We start from the raw sequence: 12643 nt of genomic DNA, 5'->3' as shown, positions 1-12643 counted from the left end.
GGAAGCACATGCTTGTTATGGAATTAGGAGAAAGGGCTGAATTCTAAAACTTACGTATTACAAAACACAAGGAAAAACAAAGTGCTTCAGAAAATGCCTTCAAAACAGCTATAAAATCAGTTCACCTGATGCTGTGCTGATTTCTGTGTAACATAATGAACAAAGGTACCTTCAGACCAGAGAAATTAAAATCAGAGGAAAAATCCAATGACTGGTTTTGTAAAGATGTTAAATATTAATGGTAATGGGGTCTACCAGATCTTTATAGCAAAAGAGGAAAAACCTTCTGGGATAGTCTTATTTTGTTCCAAGCTCTCCTGGGGCAACTCCTGCAGGATTTAGTCACTGAGGCAGAGAAAATAGTCCCTGATAAACAGCCAGAAGCTAACTCAGTGGCTGGGTACAGTCTCAGGATCCAAGCAGGGAGGTGTGGGAAAGGCTGAGCTCCCCTCTCTCTTCATTAACAAGGCACAAGGATCGTTTAGAGACACGTCCAACTACTTCCATTGAGATCACCGGGTTTGGGCTGACAGGGAAGTCCCTGTGAGTAGCTGTATTTGAATTATTGAGTTTCCTGTGGGAAACAATTCTTACAGAGCAGCACAAAGTTATGTGGAAATAGGCTAAGGTAAGTGCATCTCCTGAAAACAGGAGAAAGCAAAGGTGCAAATTAAATGAAAACACATCTAAGGGAGAAGCCAAGGAGCGGGTGGGGGCTTAGTTTTGAGAATGCATTTTTAGACAAAACCTGATTTTTTTTAAAAAGTGTGTGAGTGGGAGCCTACCTGCTCATTTTCTTTTCACATAATCAGAGAGCAACTAGAACTTCTGTTACAGGCTTTAAAACTACCAAATGCTATTAGGTGTGACCTGAGAAGACAGTCAGCAAGAGCGTGTTAAATTACAATTATGAATTGCCTGAGCTGAGACCAAGATTTCAGTAATGGGTACCTCATATTTGACTCCTACATCTACACTGAAGTGGATTAAGGGTGTAACCTGATTGTCCAAAGTGAGCACTCCCATGTCGAAATATGACTCTTGGAAACTTATTTTGGTATATGTTTTAGAAGAAAATCTGATTGGATGTGATTTGGATACACAATATAGAAGCTAACAAAATACATCTTGGAATCTTCAGGGAGAAGTGCTGGAGGAGGAGCAGAGATTCATATGCAATCTCTCTCATTTCATTTCTTTATCAGGAAAACATACATTTATCATGAAACATACAGAAACAGGAGTTAAAATGACTGACCTCCCTGGGAGCTTTGGTTTCACCCTTCTAATAAGTCAAGCATCTAAGCATCTACTGTACATTTGTGAGGAACAGCAATATTGGTTTTTTGCTTGAGTTCACCACCTTGCTTCTGCACCTCGTTTTCCTAATTACTATTTACAAAAGACTTAAAAAAAAAGAAGTGATCCAAAGCACTACATTCTCCTAAGTATATTCATAAAAAATGGGCGCTGTTACCAGCCGACAGAGAGCTCTGTGGATTTCAAACAGGAAAATCCATATCTGATGCATTTCATCTACCCAACTGAGTAATGTTAAGTGTTCACTGACTGTGAACATGTGATTTTAATCTCACTGAAATATATGAGGCATGCACCAAGAAGAACATACTGTAGTTTCAACATATATTGCTGGGAACAGAATCGCATTGACCTCTGAGACAGGACCATCTGCAGGTAGTGCAACAGTAGGGATGGCCTTCCAGCCACCTAAAAAGGTCTCGTTTTCCTGGGCATTGCACTGTATTATACGTGTATCTGAAACCTAAGATGGTTGATTTTCATGTTGGAGTTAAAAATAAATTTCTACACAACTAATTAAACGTGGAATTTGAAATAAAGGTTTATTTAGACCTCCACTTACGAACACATTTTATTGTTATACCTTCCAAATACATTTTTGTGGAGATCTTTACAAACTTTCTTTTATGTTTTATTACAATTTTCCTATGTGCATGTGTACACACATATCTGTATAATGTGCATAGTTAATTATCTAATTAACATCTGAGTCATCAATTTAACTTTTTCAGAGGACTAAAACAATAGTGACCCATATTGATTTTCCAACCAATCAAAAAAAGACAAATCACTCTTCAGGCAAATCAGGAGTCTTGACTTAAGCTTACCTGGACTTGGATCTTTGCCAGCATTTTAAAATCGCCTTTCGAAAATGTCCCAAAAGTCTATAGAAACATCTCTGAGCTTTAGATTCAGTGTCTGCCAGAAAACCGTAATGTTACTTAATTACAAACTTAACCCTGAATGTTTTGGTGGGGAAAAAACTGGAAAGATTAGCTCTTTGGAAGTAGTATTCAAATTCAAAGCTTGTGGGTGGAGTTGGGGTGTGTGAAGGTGCATAAATAGGCAGTAGGAAGGGCAACATCCACACTGTAACCGGGAACACCTTTGCATCCTGGCAGGCGTCTGGGAGAGTAAACAAGGTAAGGCACGGCACGGCACGGCACGCTTACTGCTTTAGAAAGTACCTGGGGGAGCTGTGAGCCCCGGTTACCTGGGGCTGGGGTAGCCGATCAATGGAAGGAAAAGCCTGCAGCAACATAGGCACAGCTCAGCACAGCTTGCTATGAAGAAAAAATGTTTAGAGAAATGCTGGCTTTGCAGGTTAAAAGAGCCAGGAGAGGAAGGGGTTTTTTGGCAGGGTGAGGAACTTAGTAAAGTGCACATACCCTTCCAGAGGCAGTTTTTAAAGAGCAGGTTTCACGTTCCTCTGTCTTTGCCTTCCGTATTCTGCACCAGCAACAGCATAACATTTGCCTGGTCTTTGACTGCCTGGTTGTCCCATACCACCCGTTTTTTTCTTTTTCAGAGAAGCATTACTTCCACTATACAACCCTAGCCAAAACAACTCTTGAGGCAACCCTGAAAATCCACTGGGTCTAATTTAACTGTATACAATTTTCTTCCTTGCCAAGGAGACCTTTCTTAGGGCAGAAAGGCAGTCTGCTGCAAAAGTCGTATTTCGTGCCCTTGAAACAGTGACTCTTTCGATGTTTTAGGTCTATTGGACGTCCCAGTAGGAAAGAGCACTGTACCACTGATGGAAACTCTGCTAATGCCTCCTCCTGCAGTTCCTACCTCAAAAAATGCTTGTATTTCCCTGGACTTTCATTTTCATTGTCTAAATTTTAAAAACTGTCAGCCTGTTGTAATTTTTGCATGAACCTTTGGAATTTTCTGTATTGCTTTTGGAGTACCTTAGGTCTTCCTACTGTACCCATTACACTGGTGTTCTAGTTTCTAGGAGGAAATCTAATGAGAAAACATAGAGTCATGTTGCTGAAGTGTTTTCCCCTTCAAAGAAGCATCCCAGCTGAAATGCTGAGGAGCTTCCCATCAGACATGTCTCATCTCCATGCCCCAGAGTCCGGCTCAGGAAAAGCCCTCTGCTTTGTCTTGCTTAAACCAGCAAACTGCATTTCAGTTCTCGCTGTCCCACACAGCAACTCCTGCCCACTCTTTTTATTATAGATTCTACCGGTTTTATCTTTAAGGATTAGATGATACTTTTAAGGGGGAAGGCAGGATCGGAAGTTTCAACAACAGCATTAAGCTGTGCCTGTGCCAATGGCTCACTGTAAAGCCTAGCTTAACATTCTGACTTCTCATTCGAGTTGCTCCTGCTGCAAAATGAAGGAAGCACCAAGACAAGTTAATTTTCCAGCACCTGGGCTGCTCAAGTACTCGGTTATGATAACGCTGGGAGATCGAGGTATAACTGTAAACTTATTAGGACTTGAAAGCACTTTTGGAATTGCCAAAACTCAGTTGTTTTACTGAGCAAATTCAATATATGCAAACAGAAGAGAGAGAAACTAACACATACGTGCACGTCTTAAAAGGACCACAGCCCAACGGCATGACAGAGCGGTAGAAAGCAGCCAGGTCCGTCATGGCAATTTGCTAAGCAAACCTCACAGCTCCTTGAGGTTCCCCCAAGCCCAGGCCCCTGCCTGGGGCAGTTCGTTTCAGCCCTGACTCACCCTGCTGCATGCTTTCGGCTTGACCTGCCGCTCTACCTGTCCTTGGCTGCTCTGTGCCTCAAAGCAAGCAGCAGCCCTGGAGGCACGACAACGTGAAGTTTCTCTCGTCTCTTCCAGGAGCAGCCATGGAGAAGAGTTACATGTCCATGTTCCTGCTGCTCGTTGCCATCTCCTGTGCTCTGGCAAAGGATGTGGGCAAGAAGGAGACAAAGGAGACTACTGCTAAACCAAAACTGCCTCAGACACTCTCCAGAGGTAAAAAACCAACCCCCCCCCCGCCAAATAATAAAAAAAAAGTGCAATCTGCTAAAGTTTTGACTCCTATGCTGTTTTAATTAATCATTTTTCTTGCAACTCATTTTGCAAATACATTTCCTAGCACCCCTTCCCCCTTCACTGCTGATTTAAAGCCCTCTGGCAGCGCATCTGCTCAAAGCCTTTCCCGGCAGAGGGGGGCAAGAGGCGGGACGCGAACCCGCGGCCGCCGGCCCCGCTTATAACGCGCCGCCTGTCCTTCCCCCGCAGGCTGGGGAGACCAGCTCATCTGGACGCAGACGTACGAGGAAGCCCTCTTCCGCTCCAAGCACAGGTACCGCGCACCGCTCCGCGGCCCGCCGCGCGCGGCTCCGCGCCCCCTCGCGCCCCCTAGCGCCTCCCCGGCCCCTAACAGGGACTCCTCTTTTCCAGCAACAAACCCCTGATGATTATCCACCACTTGGACGACTGCCCGCACAGCCAAGGTAATCCCTTCGCACGGAAAAAAAAAGCAGCTGGTTTTCGGTTTCTGGGTGAATGCTGCTTAAAAAAAAATCAGCCACCATTCTGCTTGCTGAGTAAGCCTTCGTGCAATGCTAACTTGCACAAGCACCTGGAGCGTTCTTCAAGTCACTGTCCCACGTGGGTATTTTCCAATGTGCAGAAATAAAATAAAAATGGTAATTCAGCATTACATGATGCAGAATGGATCTAGAAATGAGCACAGGTCAGCAGGTTTTGACCTGCGACAAATCTGATTGTGGTTCGCGTCACAACCATCCAAACCCAATAGCAAGACCAGGAGTAGTGACAAACGCTAATTTATTGGGTGGGACGTATTCACTCTCAGTATCATTGATGACTGAGACCGAATCCAGCCAGGGACTACATCAAACTAGGCTGAAACTGAGCTCTTGTGGGATTTCCGGTAACTGGGACTGCTCTTTTCCCAGTGTTTCTGAATTTACCTGAGGGCCCTTCTTCCTTCAAGCTGATCCACACGGCAAGACCTTTGTGTCCATCCATAGCTCCAGCAACTCCAGAAGGATCTTTGTACAAGCATTAAAATCCCTTCAGACATTTCAGGCTGAAGTCCTACACGCAGTTTTGTCAGTGCCTTAAGAACCGGAGCCAGAAACTGCAATAGCAGAATAGGAGGTTTGAAGGGCCAAATGCTCAAATTCAGACTTAAGCAGACAAGTTTGAGAGCGAGCTGCACTATCTGAAGGAAGGAAGGGCATTTTGTTCCATTATAATTACTCTTCACCGTGGAATATAAACAAGTTGATCATCTGCTGGTGGAATGAACTTTAAATCTTCATTTGCTATAACCATACACTGGGAATTCTCATTTTGATTCTATCAGTTTGTTTGAATTTCTTTGTCAAGGACAATATATTTCAGGGGCATATTTTTAACTTTCATTCCCATTTGTTTCCACTCTAGCCCTCAAGAAGGTCTTTGCTGAACATAAAGATATACAGAAATTGGCTGAAAAATTCATTCTCCTGAACCTTGTGGTAAGTTTCCCAGTTACACTTCATTAAGTGAAAGCAATAAAGTTCTATTTTTAATTATGGCTTCTCTAGCTATAATTAGTCAGTTTAATAACTAGGGCTGGCTAAGAAAAATGGCTAGTGCTGAAGCATAATAGATTTAGTAATAAGTCTCTTTCATCTGTAGCTATCATAACCTCAAAATATGAGGGATTTTAAAGTGTCATAACAACATTAACTGTTGTTACCAATTTGCAACTCCAGCTGTTAAAAGACTGCATCCCAGACAGTGAATTTCTTAAACTGCAAAATGTATTATTTAAGCTCTATTTCGTAACACAAAGAAGAAAAAAAATGTTTATGTAACATGCCCTCCTGCAATCTTGACTGGGAACCTTATCTGTTTTCTTTAAGTATGAAACCACAGATAAGAACCTTTCACCTGATGGCCAGTATGTCCCTCGGATTTTGTTCATAGGTGAGTACCTCAAGCACCAAAGCTGATCTCCGACCAAAGCCCCTGCTGCGCCATGTATCTCAAATCCTCGGGCTTATTAACAGGAATTTATTCCATGAGAAATATAAAATTTCTAGTTGGTTTTGTTGGACGAAATTGCAAAGCAACCTGAGACGGGTCATTAGCTTCACAGGTCCAGCATTCCTCCCTCGCTGATTGCCCGAACGATGTAATTTCTTCCATTGTGTCATTGAAATGACATGATGCCACAGTCACTGGAATGGGTAGGCACTGGCTCAGCCTTGCTCATCCTCCTAACTCTACAAACACTGTAAACCCACCCGGTTTCTGTTTGTAACACAATCTCAGACTTCGCAGGAACAGCAGTGACCCCGGATGCTTCAGGGGCTGATTTTCGAAGCTCAGTACGCAGTTCTGTGCTCCACAAACTCGCACAAACCCCTCAATAAGCATTTGCATTTTGGAGAGCTATTAGCAGCCACGCATGCATCCAGGTATTCCCTGTCCCAGAACAGATATCTAACCTTATATGCGGCACACATATATCATTAACTCATACCTTGATAAATCTAGGTCACGATGACCATTTTTGATAGACCAAAGCAACTGCCATATTATCTATGCCTTTATTTCTTTTTTAATAGCATTTGTAGCCTGAAAGCAGCCTCAGCTGATAGAGCTGATTCAGGTACAACGGCACAGGGTGAAGGCTGATCAACATTGATCAGAATTAAGCCCATCCCCTTCTTAATAAACCAGCAAATACAACACTTAAAATTGAAATGTCAGCGACTGTGTAGAAGAACGATCTGTTGTTTTTTAGTGAAAGCGGACTTGTCTTGCGGAAACATTTAGGAAGCAAGCAGAAGTGCAGAAAGGTTTATTTCCTGCTGCTAGAAGGTTAGTCCTGTCCTCTACAAGTTCTCGCATCCTTTTTTCCAGATCCTTCCCTGACTGTGAGAGCAGATATTACTGGAAGATACTCAAACCGTCTCTATGCATATGAGCCCTCTGACATTTCACTGTGTAAGTAGTGTATTCTAAAATATTCTGAAAGCAGTTACATTTTTCATGCATCAAGGAATAACATCAGGTGTTACAGACTCTTGCAATCAGTACTTGCTGAAAGACAATTAACCAGGATTAAAATGAAACAGGATGCTCGATTTAAACTCAGGAAGGCGAAGAGAATGATGGCAGAGCCCTGGAGCCTTAAACATCCATCTGTTTTAAAAGAAAGCATGCGTCAGTAGGAACTTGCATGATTCAGCAGTATTCAGTGTAAGCAACGGTGAGGACTCTTGCACATGAGCCCTGCCGGGCCAAGTCAGGAAACCTGGGAGCAGGGAAGAGTCGTACGGTACAGCCCTTCCTCACCACTGCACAGCTCCCGTCTCTGCCCTGTGAATGCCAATGCATTTACATTATGAGACATGTGTTCTCACCAGTCAAAAAGAAACAGATGACATTCACAAAATGCCTGGAAGAGCACAGTGCATCAGAATCCATATAGCAATAGGCATGTGAGCAAAAGCTTTAATAATAATCACATGTCCTCTACAGTATTTGTAGTCGCTAGAAGAGGAAGCTGCAACAAAAATAACATGTACGAATATTTCATTTCTAGTGTATTCAAATATGCAGAAAGCGCTGAAGCTCCTGAAGACGGAACTGTGAGGGGAAGAAGGAAGCCCTTAAATACTATGAATTCTGATCTTCCATCTCTTCTCCACTCATTGAAACTGGTGAAGAGACCATTTAGAGTGATAGTCACGTGTAGTGCTGGTTTATATATATAAACACTACAGTTTTACATTAGCACTTTTGTACTGGGCAGCATTTTTAAAAGCTGGAAGCTTTTAATTTAAGGCGTACAGAAGAATACTGTATGATCCAACTGTAAAAATGATTTTTTTTAAAAATAAATCCACTTCAAGTGTTTACATACACAACATTGCTGTGTTTTATATTTTTTCCTTATTACCATCTACCATTATTAGAAATAGTAAAATCACTGTGCCACACTTGAGACCACAGCTTGCAGTTTTACATTTAAGCACCTTGGAAAGAAAAGGGCTGTTGTGGGTTAACGCCGGCCAGCAGCCCAGCCCCACACAGCCGCTGGCTCACTCCCCTCCAGAGGGATGGGGGAGAGAGCTGGAAGGGCAAGAGTGAGAAAACTTGTGGGTTGAGGTAAAGACAGTTTAATAGGTAAAGCAAAAGCTGCGTGCACAAGCACAGCAAAAGAAGGAATTAATTCACTGCTTCCTATTGGCAGGCAGGTGTTCAGCCATCCCCAGGAAAGCAGGGCTCCATCATGTGTAACGGTTACTTGGGAAGACAAATGCCGCCACTCTGAATACGGTCGTCCCCCCCTCCTTCTTCCCCCAGCTTTTATTGCTGAGCACAGCAACATATGGTATAGGACATCCCTTTGGTCAGTTGGGGTCAGCTGTCCCAGCTGTGCCCCCTCCCAACTTCTTCTGCACCCCCAGCCCGCTCGCTGGAGAGGCAGTGTGAGGAGCAGAAAAGGCCTTGATGCTGTGTAAGCATCAGCAATAACTAAAACAGCCTTGTGTTATCAACACCATTTTGGTTACAAATCCAAAGCATAGCACCATACAAGGTACTATGAAGAAAATTAACTCTACCCAGCCAAACCCAGTACAGGAAAGCAGCTTTTTATTTCCAGTTTCAGCACCAGGCTAAGCTCTGCATTGCTCAGCCTGCTTTATCTCCATTTGTTTCCCCATAGCACCAACCTGTGCCAAGCTCTCATTATCAGGCCCTTCTTTACAGTTAGATAACCAGAAGTGCAAACCTTTCAGAGTACTTGAGATTAGAGCATGGGATTGTCTACATGTGTGTGGGCTTTTTGTTTCTCTTTTTTAAACTGGCTCAATTCTGAAGTTATCCGATGATCACCTTATCTACTTGAAGATTTATTTTTTTTAAAAGACAAAAACTGTTTCCCTTAAGATTCCTGCTTACATCAGAATTCAGTAATGCCTTGAGATGATTAACAGAAGTGATATTGTATTGAGTATATGGTTGGTTTCATGATTGGGTTACAGCTTGTGGTTGCTTATTTACAAGCCCAAAAGGGACAAGAGAAGTCAGAACTAAAAGAAACCCTGCAGCTGAACACCATGGGAGTACACACCACCTTAAGACTTAGGCCAAAAGGAGACTTTCCAACCTCAAACATCTAAGAACTCAGCAGCAGCACCAGGGACAAACACTTTGCCCAGGACCGTACCTCCATTATCTTCTCAGCTTTTTGGCAATGTTTATTACGATTATTACCACTATTATTACCATTACTACCACTACCAGTCATGATGATAACCACGAGAGAAGAATACACCTCAGAAGGTAGAACAGGCAAGAGAAGCAAGGGTTTCAGCTCAAGGGGATTTCTCAGGAAAATTAGAAGCAAGGCACCTGCTAATACATCTTTGGCAACCTGCGTGAACCCTATAACCAGAAAAACCTCAAGTAGTACCTGGAAATGGCCCCAGACATGCAATTCAGTATGCCTTTGCCAGTTCAGTTAAGATGTTCCTTTCTATTGCAGCATCCTTTAACTGTGATGAGGAAATTCTTTGCTGCAGAAAGGTCTTACCCTTCTTCTTTCCCAAGCAGAAGACAGAGGGGGGAAAAAAGGGTGCACTAGGGGCAGAAATATTCTCTAGAAACAGCTATCATCCACAAAAAGCTAAAAAGGTGGTTACACCACTGACCAGAGGGACAGCACAGAGGGAAGCTGGACCAATTGCTTATCAGAATCATCTTTATCTACTCAACCCAAAGTACACTTGCTAGAGCTGTGTATCTGACATAAAACAAAAGCTGCCCATGCCATCACATTTTAATTCTGTTTTTATTAACTCTACTGAAGTAGCATCATTTTCTTAAGCAGATGTACTGATGCTATAGATAATATCCAGCAAACGGATATAAGGCATATTCTACGAGAGTCTAGCAGTCTATCTGCTATAGATGCAAATAGACAAGTGTGACGGTGTGCTCGCCCCTCTTCCTGACCTGACATTTTCCCGTAACCCTGCTCAAGCAATACCAACCAGTGGCGGTCATGATGGATGCATCTGGTCATGGTGCATTCAGCTCAGAGTGGATTCAGGGGATAACAACATGATAGCCAAGTGCTAATTTATGGCAATGTATCCACCTAACCACAGTGCTCGTTAATGTCCAACTCAAGCCAGATTTGGAAGAAACTAAAATCTGTAGTCAGTATGTAAATATGACTGAGTCAATCATCTTACCCCCATAAATAGTGAGCAGCCCAAGAGCCCTTTGAGCTCTCCTGCACAGCAGCGGGCTGCACGCTAGGATCTCCCCTTGAGCAGGGATGCCTCTCAAGGTTACTCCTTGAGGTTGAGATATTCCTTGCCGCAACAGATTCTCGGTAAGTGACTAACAGCATGCTGAAACTTTGAAACCTTAGCTAAGTGATATAGGGATTGATTGTGCATATATAATCCTTTAGACATAAACCACTGACCAAGTCTGGGACTATCTGGATGCAGCTGCACCTAGACTCCTCTCTGAGAGGGAGTTTAGAAAGCAAGGGGATCCTTTCTGAACCTCACAACTCAACGGTCGTGACTCTCCCTGTCAGTTTCTCTGACCCTGTCCTCTATGCAGTAAATAATCAAGTGTACCTTCCTATTGAAATCTTGTTAAGCCACTGTCGCATTTACTATCAAACTTTGTTAAATTACTATTTTACATCAATAAAATAGTTTCTCTCTTAGGAGTGAAGTGTACTCTCTATCACTCCCATCCGCAACAAGCTAGTTCAGCCTCTCTAGAAACCAACCAAACAAAAAAACCCAAACTTTATATGACCAAAACTATTTTTTCAAGAGGAAAGCCAAAACAATGAACAAAGAAAACGTCAAAGACAAAACCCATGAAGAATAGGTATAAATACTTTTTAAAAAATGCTCTATTTCAACATGTCAGAACAGTACCTTTCTTGTACACCAAACATGCGAGTCACACCTCTCCTGAGGGAGGCTACTCTCTTCCCCGCAAAACCAAAGCCAGACCCAATGTGTTTTATTACCCCCCCTTTAGAATTGGGTTCTGAAAGTGCATTCACACCTCTGATGTAAATTTCAAGGTTTATGTCAGTTGGGTTTGTTTTCAAATCACAATCTTGAAGAGACAAAATATTATTAATATGATAGAAAAAACTTTAATCAAACCATACAATTCACTCATCTGTCTTTTGACTATGAAAACAAATTCACATGTTCTGAGACATGAGAGTTTCTAAAGTTGTAATATTTTCGATATTTTATCAGTGATGCTCATTTACACTCCAATATCACCTACTATATTTATGAGACCAGACCCACCCAAACCTAAGCACTAAAAACAATTTGGAAAAAAATTGAAGCAGCAATGTGGTATTATTTTAAGCTTCATACACCCTCTCCATAAGACTCCTCCTTTATTACAGTAATGTACAAAATATGGAGCCTGTCTAGACTAGGAAAATTAACTGTTGCTGAAGACAGCCACAAGATCATCATCATCTTCTTGACACATATTGAGAACAGCTGGTTAGTTGCTGAAACAGGACAGCACTTGGGGAAAAAAAAAAAGCTGCATACATTTACATTATGCTTCAGTAATAGTCTGAAGGCTCTTAAAGTCTTCCAATACATGAGTGGGCTCTTACACTGAATGTGCAAGTATGTGCTTGAAACAGACATCAGTGCTTCTCAGCATATGAAGCAGTAATTCACATACCAAACACCTGGAGATGGCGCTGACAGCAGATGTTGAAGTATCAGCTACACCTAAAGAGAAGCTGTCTTTAGAAAGTTCCTGACATCCCTCTGCATTCAGGTTCAACTCTTCCTGTTTAAACCCTCAAGACAATTCCTTCTTTAGGAGCACTGGGCACATGAAGTCTGAAAGTGTTCTGATGGGCATGCTTTTCAACTTCTTTTTGCCTCCTTCGCAGAAGCAAGGAGGCATCTCCCTAGTAAAGAGAGACTATATGAGAACCCACTATCTGTCTGCCCTCACTGTCTTCCTTTCCACCTTGCTCAGCTGCTGTATTCCTTGGCAGATGGCCTTAATACTCTTCCCCTTTTCTTCCTGCAGAGCCATCTTTCAGGCTACAGCAGCTGCCTACAACACCAGAAGCAGCAAGTGAATGAAGAAAAGGTGCAGGACAGGTCTGCAATTCAGTATGATTAGAAACAAATGGAACATTATGCACCTCAGGTGTTTAGATGTCTGATGTTCCAGCTGATGCATCACTTCTGTTACAGGTTGGAAGAGGGACCATGCTTTCCTTCAGCTCAGACAACACTTACTACATGGATAATGTATGGTTCTAACTTGAA

General features: G+C 42.5%; 1 protein-coding gene across 1 annotated transcript; it reads left to right on the top strand.

Moving 5' to 3' along the window:
• The first annotated feature begins 4147 nt into the window (after window positions 1-4147).
• Window positions 4148-7928, top strand: AGR2 (anterior gradient 2, protein disulphide isomerase family member). Its single transcript, XM_059818975.1, has 7 exons — window positions 4148-4277; window positions 4548-4611; window positions 4710-4762; window positions 5724-5797; window positions 6188-6251; window positions 7194-7277; window positions 7879-7928. Exons 1-7 carry the CDS (start codon window positions 4148-4150, stop codon window positions 7926-7928), a joined length of 519 nt encoding a protein of 172 aa, XP_059674958.1.
• Window positions 7929-12643: the final 4715 nt, after the last annotated feature.

The sequence above is a fragment of the Gavia stellata genome, chromosome 6 (genome assembly GCF_030936135.1).
Source record: "Gavia stellata isolate bGavSte3 chromosome 6, bGavSte3.hap2, whole genome shotgun sequence".
Taxonomy (NCBI): domain Eukaryota; kingdom Metazoa; phylum Chordata; class Aves; order Gaviiformes; family Gaviidae; genus Gavia; species Gavia stellata.
The sequence above is the reverse complement of the archived record's forward strand: the minus strand, read 5'-3'. Positions and strand labels throughout refer to the sequence as shown.

Bases quoted from the DNA above. Each gene is read 5' to 3' on its own strand.
- AGR2 (XM_059818975.1), top strand. From the start codon at position 4,148: ATGGAGAAGAGTTACATGTCCATGTTCCTGCTGCTCGTTGCCATCTCC. The intron at 4,278-4,547 runs GTAAAAAACCAA...CTTCCCCCGCAG, and splicing joins GCCTCAGACACTCTCCAGAG to GCTGGGGAGACCAGCTCATC. The intron at 4,763-5,723 runs GTAATCCCTTCG...TTTCCACTCTAG, and splicing joins CGACTGCCCGCACAGCCAAG to CCCTCAAGAAGGTCTTTGCT.